Source organism: Microtus pennsylvanicus, chromosome 10 (assembly GCF_037038515.1).
Source record: "Microtus pennsylvanicus isolate mMicPen1 chromosome 10, mMicPen1.hap1, whole genome shotgun sequence".
Taxonomy (NCBI): Eukaryota; Metazoa; Chordata; class Mammalia; order Rodentia; family Cricetidae; genus Microtus; species Microtus pennsylvanicus.
In genome coordinates, this window is record NC_134588.1 from 88,290,913 (window position 1) to 88,315,249 (window position 24,337).

Genomic DNA, 24,337 nt, shown 5'->3' on the forward strand with positions numbered 1-24,337 from the left:
AGGTTGGATTGAACTCAGAGATTCACCTGCCTCGTGAACTAGGGTTAAAGGTGTGTGTCACTACCACCTGGCTTCATTTAGATTTGTAATAAATTAATGGCAGCTTAAATAATCACCACTTTGTATATTCTTTGGCATGCCTGAAAAGGCTGCAGATTTTTTTTTCTTTTTTTTTAAAGTGTTTGTTTATTTATTATGTATACATTCTGACTCCATGTGTGCCCACATGCCAGAAGAGGGCGCCAGATCTCATTACAGATGGTTATGAGCCACCATGTGGGTGCTGGGAATTGAACTCAGGACCTCTGGAAGAGCAGCCAGTGCTCTTAACCACTGAGCCATCTCTCCAGCCCCCAAGGCTGCAGATTTTTAAGTAAAGCTGTGGAGTTCACCGCAGCACGCATGTCTTCAGCATGAGTCCATGTTGAGTGCATTGTGGTGGAGTGTCCGATGCAGACTCAGCCAGCCACGCTGTGTGCTGCGTCATCACGATGACAGGACTGTGTGCATTTCGTGTCATCAGAACAGAAGCTCGGGACGACTGAAAATCCTATCTGGGGCATTCAGGAAGGCTTCCTGGAGGAAGCTGCCTTGAGCGAGAGTTTAACAGGGGAGGACAGAAGTGAGCCGTGTACGTGTGGTGACACTCAGAACCGCGGGAGAACAAAAGCGTTGTTTAACCTGCTCTGTGCCCATCACTGGGCTGGGATTCAGAATACGGACATTCCAGTCATGAAATGAGAACGGTCTGTAGGGAATGGCAGGTAGCCAGGGCTGATAGGGAGCTGGGGAAGGGTGAGCCGGGTCAGTACAGTACTGTATGTGTGCAAAATTGTTGAAGAGCAAATTTAATTTTAAAAAATTAAAAATAACCAATTTTTTTCTACTCTAAAACAAAACCAAACCTTCCTTAAGCTCCACTGCTCCCAAATTAAGTTCAAACCAGGGTTACCACTACTTGGTGCTAGCCCATCATGCCATGCTCCCCTCCCTTCATAATCTCTAGCCACCTTTATTCTGTCACTCCCTATCTGGTCCACTCAAGGACCCCAGTCATCCCCATATTCTGAAGCATCTCTTGTTCTCCCGCGGTTCTGAGTGTCACCACACATACATGGCTCACTTCTGCCCACCCCTGTTAAGCTCTCTCTCAAGGCAGCTTCCTCCAGGAAGCCTTCCTGAACTCGGATAGGATTCTTAGCCGTCCCGAGCTTCTGTTCTGATGACACTAGATGCACACGGTCCTGTGCATTGTGATGACGCAGCACACAGCGTGGCTGGCTGAGTCTGCATTGGGTATTCCATCACATGCTCGCTGCAGTGAGCTCTACAGCTTTTTGTTGTATTCTGTGACCTACTGAGTTCAGCAAGGGCCTTCTGTGTGGCCGTCGGCTGGGATATTTGGAGCTAGGTGGGCTTAGCAGTGGGTATCCAAGTGAAGACAATGGTTGGTCTTCTCTTAGAATTTTTTTTTAAACACGATCTATTGTAACCCAGGCTAGCTTCTAACCATGTAGCTGAGGATACCCTTAAACTTGTGGGTTTTGTCCCTACTTCCTGAGTGCTGGGCTACCATACCCATCTGAAAGGTTTTTAATGGTGCTGGGTGGCTTTTTAGTGTTTGACTTTTCTCTCATTCAGCCCCTAAGATCTCCGTGAAATAGGACTTCTCTCTCTCTCTCTTTCTCTCTCTCTTTGAGAAGAATTTTATCTAACCTTAAGCTCTTAGTCCCTTGTGCCTCAGAGTTTGAGTGCCTAACTAATTTTCCTGTACAATAGAGCTTATCTCATTTTGCAGGCGACAAAAACAAGGCTTAGCAAGTTAGCTGTCTTGCCCATGGTCTTTGGGCTAAGTCAAGAAGCAGTTTAAACTAGGCTCTGAGCTTAGTGCAGAGCCTGAACCTGCAGGGAAAAGGATGGGCTAGACCAGAAGTTCTAGTGAAAAGTCTGGCTGGGAGGAAGTGACGAGGACAGTCATGAGGTGCTGAAAATGGGAGGATGGGCAAGTCTGGGGCAGCCAGTGGCCTGTGAGGACTGGTATGTGAAGAGAAAGGAGAAGGGAGAGAGTGCTGTATGGAGACGGAGCAGTGGAGGCAATGCCCGTGATGCCCGTGGCCTCAGGCTTCCCAGTGACTTTTCTGTGTGGAGGGCTACAGCTGCTCATCCTGAGTCAGAGAGTTTGGGAGGGGAAGAGTGACTCAGCAGGATGAGCCTGATTCTGATTCTAAGCCTGTCATCGTTCATACAGTGCCTTTCACCTTTCACCCTCCGAGTTTCCGTGTCAGTTAACACAGAAGGCTGTGGATGTCTGCTCGGGAGATTTCAGAGGAATTCATGCCCGTCTTAGCTCAGCTTTATTAAGTAGTTGGTGGATCCATTCTAAGTAGGAGGATATAAGTTCCCAGAATTTGCTTCCTCTTTTCTATCACTTAGCGGCCTGAGAACCCAAGCCTCAGAGTGGACTTCCTGCCAACGTGTCCTTAATGAACACTTTGGCCATAGTAAATAGTGTGGCCTTTCCTTCTGAATCTATGCTGAGGCATTAGGATTCACTCTCCCGAGGACTTTTCTCTTTTGAAAGCTGAACTGATTGCCCAAACACTACTACTTACTGGCAAGTAGGCTTCAACAAAAGTATCTTGGGGTCTGATGTAGTGACGCACACCTCCAATCCCAGCATTTGAGAGGATGGGGAGGGACAGTGGCTACAAGCTTTTGAGGTAGCCAGCCTGGGCCACCTAAGTGAGAGTATCTTGGGAAAGGGGGCGGAGGTGGCAGGAACCAAGAGCCCTTGGGCAAACTTGAGCTTCTCGTTTCCCTTGAACTAGCACAGGTGCTACAGCACAGATCCTCAGAGGGACACCATTGTGCTGGGGCGGGGGCGATGGGAGATGGGAGATGCTGTCTCTCTTCTGAATGAGTGGTCCACAGTGCCCTCTTGTGGTGCTAGGTTGTCTGGCACCTTTTGTTCTGGAGAACAAACATCTTTGGCCCTATTTCCTTCTGTCTGGGGAAGGCTCCCTTCAGGGCTAGAGATACTTTGGCATCTTCTCAGAGTTTTGACACCCTGAAGGCAGCACAGTTTGGGGGGGCTCAGGCCCATCCTCTTCTAAAAGAAAAGGGGAGAAGGATCAGGGCTGAAAAAGAGCCCCCACTTTCTCAGGTGTTCTAGGATTGCCCTGGCTAAAATAGTCATCTGCCTGAGCTGCATGCAGCTGTAGAGCATTTTGGGATAATCTGAATTGAGGGAGCAGTAAGTTTAGAATACGTATTGTACTTTAAAGGTTGTGTGAAAACAACAGTGTGAAATGCTGCGCTGTGTCTTTATCTTCAGCACGTGGTAAAAGAATAATATTTTTTTCCCTTTTGATTCTTCAAGACAGAGCTGTTCCGAAACTCACTCTGTAGGCCAGGCTGGGCTTGAACTCACAGCGATCCACCTTCCTCTGCCTCCTGAGAGCTGGGATTAAAGGCATGTGCCACCACTGCCCAACAGAATAATATTTTGAGTTAAGTATATTAAAATTATTCAGCAGGATGTGATGGCGTGCCCATAATTCCAGCACTTGGTAGGTTGAGGCAGGAGGATCCAGAGTTCACTGTCTTCCTCTGTTGCATATTGAGTTCATAGTTAGATGGGCCATCTGAGACCCTATCTTAAAAGAAATGAGGTGTGGTAGTGTGGGATTGAGGTCCTGGCACTTGGGTGTGGAGGCAAGAAAGCAGAGAGTTCACAGTCAGGTTTGGCTAGTGAGATGGCCCTGCTGGAAGAGCTGCTCTGGATGAGCACACTTGGTAACCTGAATTCAAACCCTGGAATCCATGTAAACGTAGGAGAAAACTGACTCCCCAGAGGTGTCTTCTAATCACTGTGCGTGCGCGCGCGCACACACACATTTGTCTTAATTAGCTAGTTATGGTGTTGCATATCTGTATCTCAGCACTCAGGAGGGGAGGTTGAGACAGGAGGATCATCAGTAACAGCAGCCTGGGTTACATATAATAGCTACTATTGATTATCAACCCAACAGGAGCTAGAAACATTTAGAAAAGGCCCCTTTAAGCACGTCTGTGAGGGAATCTCTAGATTAGGTTGACTGGGGTGGGGAGGTGCACTCTTAGTGCGTTCAGAACCAGCCATGAGTGGGTCCTGGACTAGACTAAAGGGGAAAGGAGCTGACCATTGGAATTCATTGTCTTCTGCTTTCTGACTGTGGATACAGCACGGCCAGCTGCCTCAGCTCCTGGCTTTCCAGGACGGACCCTGGAAGTGTGGGCCAGCCTAACTTCCTTGCTTGAGCCTCTCGCATCAGGTGTTTTGTCATGGCAATGAGACAGAGGGCTAAGCCACACAGTGAATTGAAAGTTATTTGGCTATATGGCTAGAACATGTGTTGAAAAGCAAAACAGAGGGGCTGGAGAGATGGCTTAGCGGTTAAGAGCATTGCCTTCTCTTCCAAAGGTCCTGAGTTCAATTCTCAGCAACCACATGGTAGCTCACGACCATCTGTAATGAGGTCTGGTGCCCTCTTCTGGCCTTCAGGCATACAGACAGAATATTGTATACATAATACATACATACATAAAAGAAAAGCAAAACAGAATGATTTCCCTTGTTTCTTTTTCCTGTTTTCTGTGTCTGCAGAAAACTAAGCAGTATAATTCCACTGGGCAGCATTGTTCTGGACTTAATGTCTGAGATTCTAGGATGCCTGCGACAGAGAGTCCTCGCTGGGAACTGAGGAAACCAGTTATCCATTGTTCACTTTCTGGCTTGAAGGCTCGCTGAGTGTTTGTTTCCTCACCTTCATTGTCTTTAGGAAGTGGCAGCCTGAGGCTCCTGGAAGGTTCAGAAGAGGCAGAGGTAAAGTTAGGGTTTTGTTGTTGTGATTATTAATCTAGACTTTGATCTGTTGTACCGATTCTGAGTGATTTACCTGACCTAGGAAGGCTGGTTTTCTTCTGGAATATGTGAGTACACCTTATAACGGTGTCAAGGCTAAGTGGCCAAAGGTATCCTTAAGATAAGGAATACAAGGGGTGGAATTTGAAGAACAAATCTACCTTATCTATCTATCTATCTATCTATCTATCTATCTATCTATCTATCTATCATCTATCTATCTATCTATCATCTATCTATCTATCTATCTATCTATCTATCTATCTATCTATCTATCTATCATCTTTTTTTAAGGAAAGAACTGAATGTGAACTGTGTTTTAGATGTGGTAGTGTTCTTTCTATATTTGCAGAGGCATCCAAAGGAACACTAGTAATTCTTTAGGGTTCTTTATGTAATGATTTAGATATGCCTAAGACTTTGCCTTCCAATTTTGGAAGTAAGCTTTCTGTTATTGTAACAACTAACTGAAACAAATCATAAAGAAAGTTTAGTTCAGTTTTAGTTTTTTTATAGACAAGGTCTCACTCTATAGTCTAGCTGGCCCCAAACTCACTCTGTCACCAGAATATTCTGGATAGAGGTCAGTCCTTTTTTTCTGCCTCCTGATGCTAGAATTACAGGAGCCACCACTCCTGTTTGAAGTTTTTTGCTTTGTTTTTTGAGATAGGGGCCCACTTTGTAATCTAGGCTGGTCTAGAGCTCCCTTTATAGCTAAGGCTAGTTTTGAACTCAGAATGTTTCTGCTTCAGACTTCTGGGTACTGAGATTACAAGATGCCTGTCCATCTATGGTCAGTTGGTCTTGATGCGTTGGGCCTGTGTCAGGGTGGCACATTGTGGTGGAAGTACAAAAAGTTCCTTCCTGTCTGGGAAGGGAAAGAAGAGAAGGGGCTGGCACAGTGCTCCCCACAGCCCACCCTTAGTGGCCTTAGTCCTTTCTCACTGCACACCGCTGAGAGGCTCTGCCACCTTCCAGTCAGGTCCTACTGAAGACCAGGCTTTCACCACAGGCCTTCAGGAACATTCAAGATTTTAATTATAGCTGCCGTATGCATTATTTTCTGGTATGTTTTGGTTCTGTGTGCTTATCCCTGATTGAAGATTCAGAGGGAACTATTCAAGTTGGGACCTTATGGGCCTTTGCCTCCCAGGTAGCTCTTAGCTTTGAAATGCTGGTAATTTTGTTGTATGATTTCTTTTCCTTTTAGGCATTTGTCAATTGGAAAGAGGCTAAATTGACTTGGAGTTTTTTCAAACAGTCTTTCTTGAAACAGATTTTGACAGAAGGTAAGTAAAGCAAAAGGTCACGCCGAGCAACTGGGAGATCATGATAGAAGCAAAAGATCTCACGGGACCCTGACTCCAGAGTGCCTGTCTGGGGTCCTCGCAGAGGACACCTAGAAAATGCTTGCTGTGTTTTTTTTTTTAAATATTTATTTATTTATTATGTATACAATATTCTGTCTGTATGCCTGAAGGCCAGAAGAGGGCGCCAGACCTCTTTACAGATGGTTGTGAGCCACCATATGGTTAATGCTCTTAATCACTGAGCCATCTCTCCAGCCCCTTATGTTTTGTTTTAAATGAAGGTAGGGGAACCATTATTTGTTTAGCTCTGTGTTTTACCTGAGCTGTCTAGTTTAAATCTCTCCACAGCCTTATAAAAGACATTCTCTCCCTCTGTGTAGGGATGAGGAGACTGGGGCCGTGCTCTGTGTGGACCGACTTGGGAGTCCTGTAGTAACAAAGGATGGCTTAACTGAACTAAGTCTGTGGCGAACACCCGAGATAATCACTTAAAAGCAGGAAGGGTTCAATCTGGCCCACACTTTTAGCCCATGGCTACTTAGCCTTGTTGCTTTGGGCCCAAAGTAACACAGCATATCATGGCGCTAGTGCATGTCAGAGGAGGCTTGCCAGGAAACAGACAGGGGCCAGAGTTTAATATATCCCTCAGCAGCATGCTCCAGTGACCTGACTTTCTCCCTCCAGTCCCTGCCTCCTGGAGGTTTCTGTAACACCGTGCCCAGGGCTCAAACCTTAAACACATGGGACTTGGAGGAACACTTCATACCCAAACTGCAGTAAAATCTAACTGGAAAAGCCCAAATTATAACATTTAATAAATTTATTATAAAGGTATTAGATCAATGACAGAAATTTTGAAAATTAGAGAAAAACATATAATCTCATTATCGTAACCTAACTTTTTATACATTTTTTTATATTACATTTTTTGACTCTATTAAGAACTGTCTTTCAGCTGGACAATGGTGGCACACACCTTTAATCCCAGCACATGGGAGGCAGAGGCAGGTGCTGTGAGTCTGAGGACAGCTTGGTCTGCAGAGTGAGTTTCAGGACAGTCAAGGCTAAACAGAGAAACCCTGTCTCAGAAAAATAAAGCAGAAAAGCTGTCTTGTGTGCAGTAGTGAGAGTGTGCACGTCTCCCCTTCTGCCCCATGTTTCCTGTACAGTGTCAGGTGCTGAGAACAGACAGGTGAGCAACAGTGGTACGTGCCTGTGGACTGTGCCTGGATCTCACTCAGTCAGCACTCAGAGAGGAACCAACCCTCAGGCTTTTTGGGGTTTTTTGTTTTGTTTTGGACTATTTTGCTAAGTTTTGGGTTTTTTTTTTCTGTTTTCATTTTATTTTATTTTTATTAAAAATTTCTGCCTCCTCCCCACCTCCCTTTTCCCTCCCCCTCCCCACACCCTACTCCCCTCCTCCTCCCTCTCCAATCTGAAGAGCAGTCAGGGTTCCCTGCCCTGTGGGCAGTCCAAGGTCCTCCCCCCTCCATCCAGGTCTAGGAAGGTGAGCATCCAAACAGGCTAGGCTCCCACTAAAGCCAGTACATGCAATAGGATCAAAACCCAGTGCCATTGTCCTTGGCTTCTCAGCAGCCCTCATTGTCCACCATATTCAGAGAGTCCAGTTTTATCCCATGCTTTTTCAGTCCCAGTCCAGCTGGCCTTGGTGAGCTCCCAATAGATCAGCCCCACCATCTCAGTGGGTGGGTACCCCCCTCGCTGTCTTGACTTCCTTGCTCATGTTCTCCCTCCTTCTGTTCCTCATTTGGACCTTGGGAGCTCAGTCCATTGCTCCAATGTGAGTCTCTGTGAGCCAAGGTTTCTCTGTGTAGCCCCAGCTGCCCTGGAACTCACTCAGTAGACCATGCTAGCCTTGAGTTTAGTGTTACCTGCCTCTGCCTTCAGAGTGCTGGGATTAAAGGCTTGTGCCACCTCTGGGTTTGAGCCATTTGAAAGAGTGAATTTAGAGATTGATAGGGAACTACACAGTTGTCCCTTGGTATCAGGTTTTGGTTCCTGGACCGATCCCAGGTATACTAAAATTCTTTGTGTAAGAAATGTATTTTTTTTGCATATGATTTAAGCATATCCTTCTTTATTCTTTAAATCATTTCAGAAGACCTTAATTGTACCTGGATTAGTGCAAGTACTATATAAAGCTATCATATATGATATTGTTTAGAGAATAATAATAAAGGAGCCATATGTGTTCAGTTCTTTTTTTTTTTTTTTAAGAAAACAGCAGCTTTAATAAATTGACAAAAGAACAGTGTCTATAAACTTAGGGAAAACAAGCAATATAGTGAAAATCCTCTAGATGACATGAGCAATTTATATTTACACTGACAAATGAGAATTTCCACACTGTTTTCAAACTTTTAAGTTCAGCGTGTTCAGTTCTAATGCATTTTTTTTCTGAGTGTTTTTGATTTACAGTTAGTTTGATCATTAGAATCACAAACTCTTGGGTGTGGAGACTGACTGCTTCTAAAAGCTGGAACTGTCTGCAGTGAGGGAGATCAGAGCCTGGGAGGACCCACACGGTCCCTGTCACGCACAGTTGTCTTTTCAGAGAGGAGTCTTGTGAGAAGATGGGTGTCTGACCTTATGATACTTTCGAGTTGCCAGAAAGCCAGAACTTGCTCCTTGGGACTGTGGCCACTGTTTGGTACTCTGTCTCTATTATGGCCAGGCTGTTTCATTTGTGGAAAAGAAAATTCAAGCCAGGCATGATATTGCACACCTTTAATCCCAGCACTCAGGAGGCAGAGGCAGGCGGATCTCTCTGTCTGAGACCAGCCTGGTCTGCAGAGTGAGTTCCAGCCAGGGCTACATGGAGAAACCCTGGAGAGAGGGAAAGAGGGAGGGAGAGAGCGAAAGAGGGAGGGTGAGTGTGTATGTGGCCTCCCTTAAGACTTAGAAGCCGTTTTCACTGTTAATATTAGCGCAGTCTCACCATATTTTATTGTTAATAGACTGATTTTAAAATACTCTTTATTTGGTTTTAATTTGGCTTTAAGACTCCATCAATTAAGACCTCAGCACTTTCTGAACTGTAGCTGTGAGGTGGTGGGGAATTCAGTGCTAGGACATTGGTCTTTAATTGGTTATCTAAGTTTCTCTGAGAATACTTGTGAACTAGATCCAGGCATGGTGGCTCACTCCTGTAAGCCCAGTACCCAGGAACGTATGGCAGGAGATTCTCAAGATTGAGTCCGTTCTTGAACTCACAAAAAGGGTGGGGGTGGGGGAGTATATTTATCAATTGGAAGCACTGATAGATCATAAAGAAAAGGAAAGAAAAAATGACTATTTCATTTGAAATGCTAATAACTTTGCTTTCCTCTTACAGGTGAACGATATGTGATGACATTTTTGAATGTATTAAACTTTGGCGACCAGGGTAAGATGAAATTCTGTAGTGTTTTCATTAAAGATGGATGCCATTAATAGACACTAGGTCTTTGATGATGCCCTGTCGTGTGATCTGAGTGGCAGGCTTGTTTGGACCCTCACTCTCTCCCTGCTTCCTATAGTCACTTTGAGGGGCGGAGCTCATCACAGTCACAAAGTTTTGCTCCCAGGCAGTGCGCCTGGGTAAGTCTCTCAGGGTTTGTTTCATATTGATTTTCCAGTGTGATACCAGAGTCATGGAAGTAGAAGCAGAGAAAAGGTTAGTTTTGAGTTGATGACTTACTTTCTAAAGGGCTAGTGATAAATGCACCTCTCTCATGACTGTGACAATGGCAGGATCATGGTTGCAATATTGTACTGCAGGTTTTGCAAGATATTGTTAGAAAAAAATCCTAAGACTAGCAGCTCTGCTGGTGCAAAGAAATCCAATTAGGTCAGATCAAACTGAATTAAAAGGCCCATTGTTTTATTAAATACGGTGCTCTCGGGTGGCCGAGCACATGGCGGGGAGACAGGAAAGCGGGGAGCACATGCATGTGTATCTCCTCTGGGAGCCTACTTAAATACCCTGTGGGATTGGTCCTGATCCTCTCCCCCCTCAGAGGGGTCAGGGCCTGGCATGCTGGGATTTGGAGTCCAGACCAAAGCAACTCCCAGGCCAGGGGGCTGGGATGGATGCCAGGGGCTGGGGTTATTCTCCAGATTTAACAGATGCTACCATTTGGTGCATAAATCTAGCATTTCTTCAACCACATGGGAATATACAGTTTATCTTCAACTTTGCAAACTTTTGGCTGGGGAAGCAGTTTGGTTAGTACAGTGTTTGTCTGGCATTCACAGAGCCCCGAGTTTAATCCTCCGCACCGTGGAAAGTAGGTATGTGGCACACACCTGCAGTCCCAGCGCTTGGGAGAAGAGGGTGAGAGATCAGAAGTTCAAGTTTTTCTTGGCTACATAGATAGTTCAAGATCTGCCTGGGCTACATGACATCCTATAGCCAAAAGAAATAAAAAACAATTAAAAATTTTAAATTAAACATTAAATTAAAGAAGTAATTTTTCCTGTAGTGCTGTGAAATTAAGAACTAATGTGATTATTGTTCTTCCTTTCTGTTTGTAGGCGTATATGATATAGTGAATAATCTCGGGTCCCTTGTGGCCAGGCTAATTTTCCAGCCAGTAGAGGAGAGTTTTTATATATTCTTTGCTAAGGTACTAGAGAGGGAAAAGGATGCCGCACATCAGAAGCAGGTAAGGTTGGCGCTCATGACTTCTCTTGGGTGGATGGGAAGAAATGTGGGCAGTTGGTGTTCCTTCAGTTTGAGCTGATGCTTCCTTCTAGACCTCTTCTTTCTCCTGTTTTGCTTTGGTTTTTGTTTGTTTGTTTTTTTTTTTTAATATTTATTTATTATGTATACAATATTTTGTCTGTATGCCTGAAGGCCAGAAGAGGGCGCCAGACCTCTTTACAGATGGTTGTGAGCCACCATGTGGTTGCTGGGAATTGAACTCAGGACCTTTGGAAGAGCAGGCAATGCTCTTAACCACTGAGCCATCTCTCCAGCCCCCTGTTTGTTTTGTTTTTGAGACAGGATCTCACTATGTAGCCTTAGCTGTCCTGGAACTCACTCTGTAGACCAGGTTGTCCTCGAACTCAGAAATCTGCCTGCCTCCACCTCCCAAGTGCTGAGATTAAAGGTGTGCACCACCACCTGGCCTTGCTGTGTTTTTTGAGGCAGGGTTTTGTAGCCCTGGCTGACTTTGAACTCCCTTTGTAGCCAAGGTAGACTTGGAAGTTCTTGATCCTTCTGCCTCTGCTGCCTACATAGTGGAGTTAAAGGCGTGTGTCATCACACCTGGGTCATTCTCCCGCCACACTCTTACTGCTGGCAGGACTCAGTTTACTTCTCGTTGGTTCCTGGCTGTCTTCCTGTCTGACCTTAATCTTTAGTTAATTCTTGGGTTTCTATTTTTGTTTTGTTTTGTTTGTTTGTTTGTTTGTTTTAAACAGGGTTTCATGTAGCAAATGATGGCTTTGAGCTTCTGAGTCTCCCGCTTTAACCTGCCAAGTGCTGGGATTTCAGACGTGTGTCCCTTCAGGCAGTCTGTGCATGAGGGGTCACACTAGGAGCCTTGTACATGTCAGGCAGGCACCCTCCCGACTGAACTAGATTCCCAGCCCCGTAACCACTGAAAATTCTGACTTACTTTAAAACATTTTTGGGTCTTTTTTTGTTTTTGTTTTTTTCTGAGATAGGATTTCTTTGTATAGCCCTAGCCGCCCAGGAACTCACTTTATAGCCCAGGGTAGCCTTGAACTTACAGAGATCCACCTGTCTCTGCCTCCCAAGTGCTGGAATTAAAGGTGTGCACCACCACTGCTTGGCCTTAAAATTATTATTTTATTAATTTACTGTGTGTGAGATGCACATATGTGAGTATGCAAATGCAGGTGTTCATGCTTGTACATGTAGAGACCAGAATGTGAGTATGCAGATAGGTGTCCTTGCATGCACATGTAGAGACCAGACATGAGTATGCGGGTGCCCATGTGTCTTCTCTGCCTTCTTTGCCTTAGGCCTTGAGACTTCCTCTCACTGATGAGGAGCTCACCGTTTTGACTCAGCTAGTTGGCCAACAAGCTCTTGCGATCTGCTTATTCGAGTCCCCAATGCTGGGGTTACAGGCATAGAAAGCCATGCCTGGCTGTTTTTTTTTTTTGTTTGTTTGTTTGTTTGTTTGTTGTGTGCTGAGGATTTGAACTCAGGCCCACATGCGTGCAGAGCTAGCACTCTTACTTGAGGAGCCTTCTCCTCTGCCTCCCTCTGACGTATTTTGCAATTAAAAGTAATCTAGATCCACCTGTTATGTGTCTTAGGAGATATTTGACAAAATGCAATTTATGCCCAGTATCTGAAAGTAAGATCTGGTTCCAAGTCTGACTTATTTTCCTAAGTGTGCAGTGACAAGGGCAGAGTTCCCTGCCATCAGTCAGAAGCAGCACAGATCTGGCTAGTGTGGTGGAAATGTGGGGATAGAGCAGTGTCTCCTCAGCACACCGGACATTTCTCCTGAAGAGTTGAAAAGCAGAGGCTCACAGGCCTCCCTGGGAGAGCCTGCCTGCATCAGGACACTTCAGCTCGGACTCTGACTTCCTTCCTTTCCCCTGGCCCAGGAGGACGTTGCTGTGGCTGCTGTGGTTTTGGAGTCTCTCCTCAAGCTGGCCGTGCTGACTGGCCTGACCATCACTGTATTTGGCTTTGCCTATTCTCAACTGGCTCTGGACATCTATGGAGGAGCCATGCTTAGTTCAGGATCGGGTATGTGCTAGACTTTGTAACAGTCTGTTCTGATTTCTGAAGAGAAATAGAGGCAGCTCGTGAAATTCAGGCCATGTGCACACTTGGGTGACCTCTGTGTCATTGTGGGGCAAAATTCTGGATAGCTGGGGCTTTGGGGCTGTTCTTTCACTATCAGTGCACAATCAGTGTGCAGTCTGGGCTTGCACCAGGGAGATCAGTTTTCCACCTTCATGTAAAGAAGTGGTGAATCCTCCTTGTTGTTGATGTTCCTCTCAGGCATAAAATATTTTGCCAAGTATTTATCTTATCTGTGTTTCCTCTAAGTGAGGGAGGAAAGCAGAGTGTGGTCTATGTTGGGTCTCTACTGGGTACTAAATACATCATCTGAGATAGTAAGTGCCTTGTAAATCTTAGAGTGTGTTTAGTAAAAGCCTTGGAAAAATAACCCAGAGCCATTTGCCTAGAATAAAATTGATTTTGGCAAATCACAATATATATTTAATCTATGGACTCTTGATTTGGAAGGAGAAAAGCATAGACTATATCTATCAATGAAATACTTGATCACGCCAGGCAGTGGTGGTGCACGCCTTTAATCCCAGCAGTCAGGAAGCAGAGATAGGCAGATCTCTGAGTTTGAGGCCAGCATGGTCTACAGAACAAGTCCCAGAACAGGCTCCAAAGCTACACAGAGAAACTCCGTCTTAAAAAAACAAAACAAAACAAAAACAAAAAAGAAGAAGAACGAGGAGGAGGAACAGAAGAAATAGAAGAAATTCTTGATCCCCAGGCTGCCTAGAATTTCACTGTACTTGCTAGTCCTTGGGAGTTTTTACCCTTTCAAACTATGCTAGGCTCTAGACTGACTTGCAGTTTTTATCCTGGAATAAGCAGAGATGTTTTTGCTTTCTCAGATCAGTAGAAGGAACAGGAAGATTCTCTGCTGACCCATCTCAATAAAGAACCCTGCCAGTACAATTTTACATTTCCATGTTTCAGTGACCACAATGGAGCTCAGACTTTTGGTATTGGGGGAAAAGACCATGTTTCTATACCAGAGCAAAGGTTGTTAAATTTGAGGAAATACTTGCTGTGAAACCTATGATATGGTTTGTGGCTCCCTTGGGTGTGCGCCTTAAGTAGTGCATTTCCATCAGGGAACTGCTTGGGAGGCCTCATTGGGAAGCCATTAGGAAGTTTATGTGCAGAAATGGGGTCCAACTATTTCATACCAACTCTGCCCCCTGAGAAAACAGTCCCCAAGAAACAACCTCTGCTTCAACACAGCTGCAAGAGGGGCTGCTCAGTGTGGTGGGGCGATTCATCCTAGAGACGTCTATTAACTGCCGTCATCACGCTGCCTCTGCCACCACACCTGCCTCAAAGCTGTCACCAAGCTACCACCCTGCAAAGCCCATGGACTGTGCCTATTGGGTGTCCCGAACTCCATTTCTCTTCTTGCTCTAACTAGTGGTGTGTGTCAGAAAACATTCACGTCACAGGACTTCCCAGCCCAGCCTAAAAGGTTTTTTCTGATGACTTAATTATTTTCATAAAACTTGACTTTGCCTAGAAAGGATTCCTGCATTAAGCAGAAAAGAATGTCCTATCTCCGTGGTTTGGCCTTACTACTTTATTTGCTGTGTGTATTTGTTTATTTGGTGCTGGATAGAACTCCAGGCTCTGCAGATGCTAAGCAGACTCTTAACCACTCTCAGCCCAAGCTTCTTCAGTTCTGCTTTGTTTGGGGCTTTTTGTTTTTGTTTTGGGGTTTTTGTTTTGTTTTTTTGACACAGGGTTTCTTTCTGTAACAGCGCTGGCTATCCTAGAACTGACTTTGTAGACTGGGATGGTCTCAAACTCATAGAGATCCACCTGCCTCTGATTCCTGAGTGATAGGATTAAAGGTGTGCACCACAATGCCCAGAAATCTTTTCTTTGTTTTTTTTTTTTAAATTTTTATTTTAAAGTTTATGTGTACAAATGTTTTGCCTGTGTGAATGTGTCTGTACCGCATGCATGCACGGTGTCTTTGAAGGCTGGAAGCGGGAATGGGGTCACCAGAAGTGGATTTTAGACAGTTACAAGCTACTATGTGGATGCTGTGAACGGAACCAGGTCCTCTGAAACAACAGAAAGTGCTCTTAGCTGCTGAGCCATCTCTCTAGCCACCCTTTTAAAAGTATTCTTGCTGAGGAGCATTTCTCTGAATGGAAGGCACCAGTTGGCTTGTCTTTTTTTCTATTGCTGGTCAGTTTGGGTGATTATGAATAGAGCCAGTCCACATTTTGTTGGATGGATACCTCGGGTGCAATTGCTGGGTTATAGTTTGAATGATCATTTTTTTTATTAGAAATTGCTCTTTCAGGAAAATCATGGTGTTTCATGCTTGAAATACCATGCAGGAGGTGGAAACAAGAGGTAAAGAGTTTGAGGTCAGCCGTGGCTCTATGAAACACTGTCTTCCCAAAATCAAATGATAATAACAGAAATGAAAGGGGGGGGGAGAGAGAGAGAGAGAGATTACTTGCTCATCTCTGTATCATAATAGCCTTCTGAAAAATGAGGCATCAAACCCATGATAAAGTTTCTAGTTTCTAGTCTGTAATTTTAAAACATGACACTTTATTTGTGTGTGTGTGTGTGTGTGTGTGTGTGTGTGTGTGTGTGTGTATACAGGTGCCACAAGTATGTGGAAATCAGGACAACTTGTAGGAGTGAGTTCTCTTCTTCCACTGTGTGGGTCCCAGGGATCAAATTTAGGCATCAGTCTTTGCAGCAAGCACCGTACCCACTGAGCCATCCCACTGCCCTGGATCAACAAAGTTCTTAAAAATGTATAGCTCATTGTAACACCGTACGTACCACTGGGGCCTCTGATTCTCACTGTGGATTGTGAAGTTCTGTCTCAGGAGTTTGCTGCTGGTCCTGGCGCTGGCTATTCCTGAAAGGTCTTTGCAGCCTGCTCAGTTGAGCTTCCCTTAATACATGCTGGTGTCTTCAGAGCTCAAACTTGCAGGCATCACCTCTATGCTGATTGAAATGCTTACAGCTTTGCTTTGTGGCTAGATAAACTTTTAGTTGTTCGGCATAAGATCTGTGTTTCTATTCCTCACTGTAGCATGTATAATAAAGGCCCAGAGACAGATACTGGGATTCACCCTGAAGATCAGAAAAGCAAAGCAGCCAACCCACTGGCTCTTACCTCTATCTCAGACTGAAAATGGGCAGTCCTGCCTCCACAAATCCTCTGATTGAGACTGAGAGTGAGACCTGTCTTCCATTTTATATTCCTCTCTAGTGCTGGGAATAATGGCATGCACCACCACTGCCTGGTCTCTATGGCTAACTAGTGTGGATGTTGAGATTAAAGGTGTGTGCAACTGCTGCCTGGCCCATATGGCTGATAAATATGATTGCTTTGCACTGATATTTAGGCAAGCTTTATTTATTAAAACATAAATAATATACCACTATATTCCCCTTTTTGTCTAAAATAAAAAGGCTATAACTAAGATAAGAAAAACTATGTGCAATAATTACAATAACTATATACAGTATTTACATAAAATAAATACATCAGCAATGTCTAGTCCATTTGCATTTTGCAAATTCAGAGAAAATACTCTACATCTGTTCTATCTTGATAAGTTCAAAGACTTGTACCTAATTTACTTTCTATCATAACTTACTTTCTGCATCTGGTAAACAAGGAAAACTATAACTATCTAGTCTTCAACTCCCTCAGAGACCCAAGAAGGGAATATAATATTAACTGAGTAAGCAGGAAGTGCATGCAAAAGACTTCCAAAAATTTAGAAATGACAGAAACAGCTGGATGCCTGGACAGTCACCCAAAGTTCCTCTGCAACATTGGGACATCCATCTTCAGCCTACAGGGTTAGCATATCCAACAGACTTTTCTGTAAAATAGGATATTCTGAAGGGCTGTCCCTCCTTGTCCTTACAATGTTCAGCAGTCACTTTCTTTTGTGTCCTGCTTGTCCAATAAAGACAGTATACTATCAGCAGTTGAGGCAAAGGCACTTTCTTGTCCAGTGGCTTACTTTTGACACAAAGAAAGTAAACTCCATGTGGAGTTTCTTCAGTGCCCATTATCTTCTCTGAAGTAGATTGGTGCTGTCAGAAGCAGACATGTCTCATAGTCATTTTTTAAAAAAAAAGCCTATGTTATTTAAATATCTTAGATGCCATATTTTATAGATCTTTGAGGTGTTTGAAGATGATTTCTCTATCTAAACTATATCTTTGATCTTGAAAACATACCTAATGTGACTACAAGTTCAATTAAAATAGGTGAATAACTACTAACCTGCATTTCCTTAGTATCCTGAACAGTTGGCAATAATAATTTCCAAGGACTAGAGTTTTGCATTACATTGTTAAATGACTTATATAGGTATAATATCTTGAACAAGACTAGAAATGTATGTACAGTATGTTCCAACAAAGTTAATCTCAAATTTGTACATATTTTAGTTTTCTAAATTCTACAAAACGGAACACATTCATCTGCCATATTTAATTTCTTTGAGTACCCTTTGGTTTACTTCTCTAGGCAGTGGTGTTTGGCTGTATAAAGAACAAGTAGGATATTTTCTTATAATCTCCTTGGCTTGTGACCACATAATAGAAAGTCTTTTTTAAACCTATGCTATTCACATGGTTTTTCATGAAATTTTGAGGCCTTCAGCCCATTTCCCACCAATAATTGATGGATTTCTGCATTACCTTGTGCTAGAGAATCTAGTAGACACATATGGGATTGGATGTATATTATGTATATGGGATGATGCCTAATTTCTGATTGTATCCTGTAACTGTATAAATAATAAAGTCAATTCTATATAATCTGATATAAATTCAACAGTTTTAATATGCAAAACAACTCTGCATATTGCAAATTGGTAAAAATAGGAGGCCATCATTTAGGCTATAGAGAAGGCAAAGGTATGTCAGACTGTAGAGAGCTCATTGGCTGAATCATCTTATTAACAGCTCTTAGATCAGTTTCTATTCTCCATTTTCCAGATTTCTTTTTAACAACAAACACAGGAATAGTCCAAAGGCTGGTTGGTTTTCAATATGCTGAGCATTTAGTTGCTCATGTACCAGCTGTTCTAAAGCCTGCAGTTTCTCTATTGTTAAAGGCCATTGTTTAACCCATACAGGTTTGTCTGTCAACCATTTTAAAGGTAGGGCTGTTGGTGCTTTTATAAGATCAGCAGCTGTTGTGCCCTGTTCTTGTACAACCTGAATGGCCAGTGACTGTTCTTTATAAAGCTTCTAATTTTTTCCCCAGAAACATATGTTAATGTATGGTTTGTTTCTATGATTGGGGGAATGTTAATCTGAGTATTCCACTGTTGTAACAAATCACGTCCCCACAAATTCATTGCTGTGTTAGCCACATATGGTTTTAATATTCTTCTCTGTTCTTCTGGCCCTATACATTCAACCCATCTTGTGCTCTGCTTTACCTGAGATAATGTTCTGATACCTAAAAATTGAACATTTACATCCTGAAGAGGCAAATTTGCATGCTAAGATTTTGATGAAATTATTGTTACATCTGCACCTGGGTCTACCAGATGTCCTTCAATGATAATGTCATTTATTTATATTTCTAATCTTGGTCTTTGTTCATTTATTTAAGTTTCCCAAAATATTTGCTTTATGGTTTCTTCTGAATTTTTTGTTCTCTCTTCTCTTCTAAACCTGTTTTATTATCCAAAGCAGTATGGCTTCTTCCAGTAAGCATTAGGTTCTTTATTTTTTTATTTGCTCTGGGAAGGTGTTTACTCTACTATTGCAGGAAATGACTGAACCAGATTTGGAATATGGGCCTATAAGATATTTTCCTACATCTAGCTTTACTGCATTCTTTAATAGTTTTGGCCTCTTCTCTGAACAAGCTACTCCATTGTAATTGTGACCAGGCTCTAAAACAACTTAACCAACTCTATCCAGTTATTAGAGATAATTCTATTCCAAACTGACCATGAGTTTAACATTTGCTTCACAAAAGGTGAATGCATGCCATATGAGACTATTGCTTCCCTGAATCTCCTTAAATCTAACATTGGCCTAGGAGTCCATTTCAGCTTTTTACTCTATCATTTGACAACTCCTGTAAGGTTGCTGGATATATTAAGATTGGTTGTTTGAAAACCTTAGGTTGTTCCCCTCTATTCTTATAATGCAACGCAGAAATTGGTTCTCCATTAAATTCCTCTGTCTGGATTTGAATATCTCTATGATCTGTTTTATTAGATTTCTCTAAAGCCTATATCCTAGCACTCAGATTAGTCAACTTTTTAAATGATACCATAAAAATGATAATGTTGACATTTACAATTGACATTACATAAATCCCTTCTAAATTAGTTATCTTCTCATTTAATTGTTCCATTTTCAAACTGTCCAGCTTATCATACAGACACAAATCCCTCCAATGTAATGGTGTTTTCTCTTTTTTAATGTGAGAAAAAACTCTCTCTTCTAACTAATTCTTCCCTTTAAGAATTCCCAATTTGTAGCACAATTATAAAAACTCAGAGCCAGAAATTCGGGTTCAACTCTAAGGTCAGAAAAGCAACACAGCCAGCCACTGGCTCTTACCTCTACCTGAGTCTGAAATGATGATCCTGCCTCCAGGAATCTCAGAATCCCATCTTATAATCCTTTCATTCTGGGACGAAGGGCATGCATCACTTCTGCCTGGTTTCCATGGCAAGCTAGTGTGGTTACTAGGATTAAAGTTGTGTGTCCTTGCTGCCTGGTCTGTAAGTCTGGCCAGCATTTCACTTTTCTGATCCTCAGGCAAGCTTTACTTATTAAAATATAAATGAATTGCCATTACGTTAATTTTCTTACCAAATCTGCCAATGATGTTGATGAAGACATGAGGCTTATTGCTGCTGCATAGAACAGTAAAAGCCTGACTGGATTTCAAGGCAGTTGGTTTGGCAGCAGCCCAAGAAGGGGTTTCAGGGAGAGCCAGCCAAGACAGAAAAAAGAAAGATCTAGCAAGTAGGGCAGTGACTCCAGGTACTTGTAGCTCTGGCATATGACAGTGGCTGTAAAGCCACAGGCAAGTGGCTTTTTTTTTTTTGTGAAATCGTACCCCAAATGTTGGGTGCCAAATGTAGCATGTATAACAAAAATCCAGAGCAGATATTGGGGTTCAGCCTGAAGATCAGAAAAGCAAATCAGCCAGCCATTGACTCTTTTTCCTTAGACTGAAAATAGGCTATCCTGTCTCCATGAATTTTCAAATTGAGACTGAGAGTGAGATCTGTCTTCTCCCTTTTTATGAGCTGGGATTAAAGGCGTGCACTACCTCTGTCCAGTCTTGATGGCTAACTAGTGTGGCTGCTGGCATTAAAGGTATGGGCAACCGCTGCCTGGCCTGTATGACCAACTAGTGTGACTGTTTAGCACTGATCTTTAGGCAAACTTTATTTATTAAAACACAAATAATATACCACTATATGTCACTATCCTTTTGGTGTTACCCAAGTGATTTGGTCATTGTGGTGAGATACTGGAGTCCTCAGGTGGGCATGCAGTCTCCCATTGTCGCCATCAGGTCCCCTGACCTAATTCTCTGAACACATGGTGGAGCTAAGGGCACATCCCGTTTTGACTCTCGAATCTCTTTGGATTGTTTCTTTGTAGGTCCTGTGTTGATGCGTTCCTATTGTCTCTATGTCCTCCTGCTTGCAATCAATGGTGTGACCGAGTGTTTCACGTTTGCGGCCATGAGCAAAGAGGAGGTTGACAGGTGGGTAACGTAGAACGTGCACATTTAATCCTTGCCTTCGGATGAAGTGAAGTAATGTGCTCATCTTTTACTTTTCATTCTGAGCGTGGATTTGGCTACACTTTTCTCAGAGGCCACACTATACTACTAGTGTGGTCTCTCCCTAGGACCACCATTGCCCTGACACAGTTTACCTGGTGCTTCCCACAGTGGGTCTAGGAAACCAATATTCCGCTTCCTTTAGGGGGGGATGGGTATCACCCTGGGAGTGTTGTTTTTGTTAGGTTTGTAGACAGCCTTAGGAAAAGCTAGTCTTCATCCTACCCCATCCCTGTTCAAGAGTGAGCCTCAGCTCAGGGCTTACTCGGTTACTTTGCTTTTTCAAGAAGCAAATTCTTAGGTGTAGTAGGGAGGAGCGGGCTGCATCCCACCCCCCGGCTAGCTTACACATGAAATAACCACACAGAAATTATATTAATTAAATTACTGCTTGGGCCCATAAGCTCTAGCCTCTTATTGGCTAATTCTCACATCTCGATTCAACCCATTTCTAATAATCTGTATGTCACCATGAGGTCATGGTTTACGGGGAAAGATTCAGCGTCTCTGACCTGGCAGCTTCATGGCGGCTCGGCTCTATCTGCTGCTTTCTTCCTCCCAGAATACAATTCTGTCTTCCCCACCTATCTAAGTTCTGCCCTATCAGGCCAAGCAGTTTCTTTATTGATTAACCAATGAAAGCAACATAAATACAGAAGAACCTCCTACACCACTTAGGGGTTGGAGAGATTGATTGTTCAATGATTAAGAACACGGGCTGTTTTTCAAGAGACGCAGGTTCAAGTCCCAGTACCCACATGCAGCTAACAATCTTCAGTAACTCCAGGGATCTGACATGACAGCCTCTTCTGGTCTTCTTGGGCAATGAATGCAGGTGGTGTACAGACATGGATATAGGCAAGTCACTTATATCTATGTAAATTCTTGTCCCTAGGGGACTTGTAGTTCTCCAAGAATCTCAGGACTCTGTGACATCTTTCCTAAGAAGGCTCAAAGGCAGATGTGTATTTCAACACAAGTTCTTATCTCTTAGCTCCAGACTGGGACTTCTGCCCTGGGTCCTTCATCCGTGGTTCTAACACTGACTGTGATTCAAAATCTTCCATGGAGATAGTTGTTCACCCTACTTTTACTACTCTCCTGTTACTTCTGTACAAAGTAGGCCCTTGTACATGTACTGTATTTTAAATTTTCCCTCATTTTCGTCTTTTATAAAAATCCATCTGCTTTTTATATCCTCATGCCAAAATATTAGGACAGTGTTTTATGATGCCACTGTAAGATGAGGAGAAGGATAAAAACGATAAGGAGAGAATATGAAGGGTGGTGTGAGTGAAGAGGTGTGTGCCCTCCTCTCTAACTAACCACTGTCTCTTGAGTTCTGGATCCTTGAAGGTTTCCATGCTGCCTCTGTTACCTTGAGTACCATTGTGAACTTCAGAGGCTTGGTCTAAGGGTGGAGTGAGGAAGGGGTAGCCCAGAGTCAGGGAGTCCTTCTCCCTTCTCAGCACCCTCTGTCTGTTCTCGTCTTAGACTGCTGCACATAGGAGCCTGATGACTTGGCTGCATCGTGACTGGAGTGTAGCCAAGATAACTAGCCCAGACTGAAGCCTTTATCTTAGGGAGTTCTGGTCTTCTCCCAGGCCAATAGAATTGGAATTTTAGAAGATGTAAACCAGGGAAACTATTCATTACCAGTGCCAAGCAATCTTGAATCTGAAGCCATGGAAACGATTGGTCTGAGTACAATATGACCCGGCACACATGTAAATGCATTTGACAAAAGCAAGGTTCCGTAAAGCAGGAAGCATCTCACTTACGCACAAGATACATTGATTCTTTTTATCTCTTCTATCTCATTCTTTAAAAGAGCTACATCTCAGAGCAGGTGAGATAAGATGGCTCAGTAGGTACAGATGCCTGCTGCCAAGCCTGAACCCTGGAGTTCTAACCCGTGCTTGAAGGAGAGAAGCTACTCCTGCAAGTTGTCTTAGATCTCTACATGTGCAAGCAGCACATGTGCACCCTCACACACACACGCACATGTGCACTCTCATACACACGAACACATGTGCACTGCAGCACATGTGCACCCTCATACACACACGCACACATGCGCACCCTCATGCACACACGCACACGTGTGCACCCTCATACACACGCGCACGTGTGCACCCTCACACACACACGCACATGTGCACCCTCATACACACGCACACATGTGCACTGCAGCACATGTGCACCCTCATACACACACGCACACATGCGCACCCTCATGCACACACGCACATGCGCACCCTCATACACACACGCACACATGTGCACCCTCATACACACACGCACATGTGCACCCTCATACACACGCACACATGTGCACCCTCATACACACGCACACATGTGCACCCTCATACACACACGCACACATGTGCACCCTCATACACACGCACACATGCGCACCCTCATACACACACGCACACATGCGCACCCTCATGCACACACGCACATGTGCACCCTCATACACACACGCACACATGTGCACCCTCATACACACACGCACATGTGCACCCTCATACACACACGCACACATGTGCACCCTCATACACACACGCACATGTGCACCCTCATACACACACGCACACATGTGCACCCTCATACACACACGCACACATGTGCACCCTCATACACACACTCACATGTGCACCCTCATACACACGCACACATGTGCACCCTCATACACACACGCACACATGTGCACCCTCATATACACACGCACACATGTGCACCCTCATACACACGCACACATGTGCACCCTCATACACACAGACAGCCATCGCATACAAACAAGATACAATTTAAAAGTCTTAAAGACACATTATGACCTATTGAATTAATTTGCCAGCCTATTAGTAGATCACAACCCATAGTCTTAAATAGTTGTCTACGCATCCTCTTCACCTTAGCTAGTTCATAGCTGCAGAGCTGCTTTGAGTCTGCTCTTTCTCCATGGATAAAAAGTTTAACTTTGAAAAATACCATATTTCAATTTGAAAGCTGCTTCTAGCATTGAGCAATTTAAAAATAAAATATAATCTAAGGCCTGCTAAGAGAGAGATGGGGCAGTACATAAACTAGGACTCTATCACATATTACACGCTTTTTTTTAGACAGTTTCTTTCTATGTGGTCCTGGCTGTCCTGGAACTTGCTATATAGACCAAACTGGCTCTACTCAAAGAGACTCACCAGCCTCTGCCTCTTGAGCGCTGGTATTAAAGGTGTGCCCCAACATGTAGGGACAGAATCCACATTTTGAAGGGAATTTTCATTAACAGTAATTTCAGTGTTAATGTGGAGGAGGTAAGGCAATGCTAAAACACATTTGAAATGTTTAAGAGAAACAGAGGTCATATGACCAAATCATGAAGAAATTTAGACAGCATGTTGTAGCATTTTTTAAAGGATTATTTTTTAAAAGATTATAATCATTTCCAAATTCCCTTCCCCTTCTTATACCCCCCATCCCTTTTGCTCTCTTTCAAATTCACGGCCTCTTTTCCTTTA

General features: G+C 43.5%; 1 protein-coding gene across 1 annotated transcript in view; it reads left to right on the plus strand.

Annotated features, from left to right (window-relative positions):
- Rft1 (RFT1 glycolipid translocator homolog) overlaps window positions 1-24,337 on the plus strand; it is a 43,779-nt gene that overhangs the window by 14,601 nt on the left and 4,841 nt on the right. Inside the window, exons 7-11 of the mRNA XM_075988935.1 lie at window positions 6,114-6,192; window positions 9,569-9,619; window positions 10,750-10,880; window positions 12,805-12,949; window positions 20,633-20,738. Of these exons, the coding sequence (XP_075845050.1) occupies window positions 6,114-6,192; window positions 9,569-9,619; window positions 10,750-10,880; window positions 12,805-12,949; window positions 20,633-20,738 (512 nt within the window). The remainder of the gene's footprint in view (window positions 1-6,113; window positions 6,193-9,568; window positions 9,620-10,749; window positions 10,881-12,804; window positions 12,950-20,632; window positions 20,739-24,337) is intronic.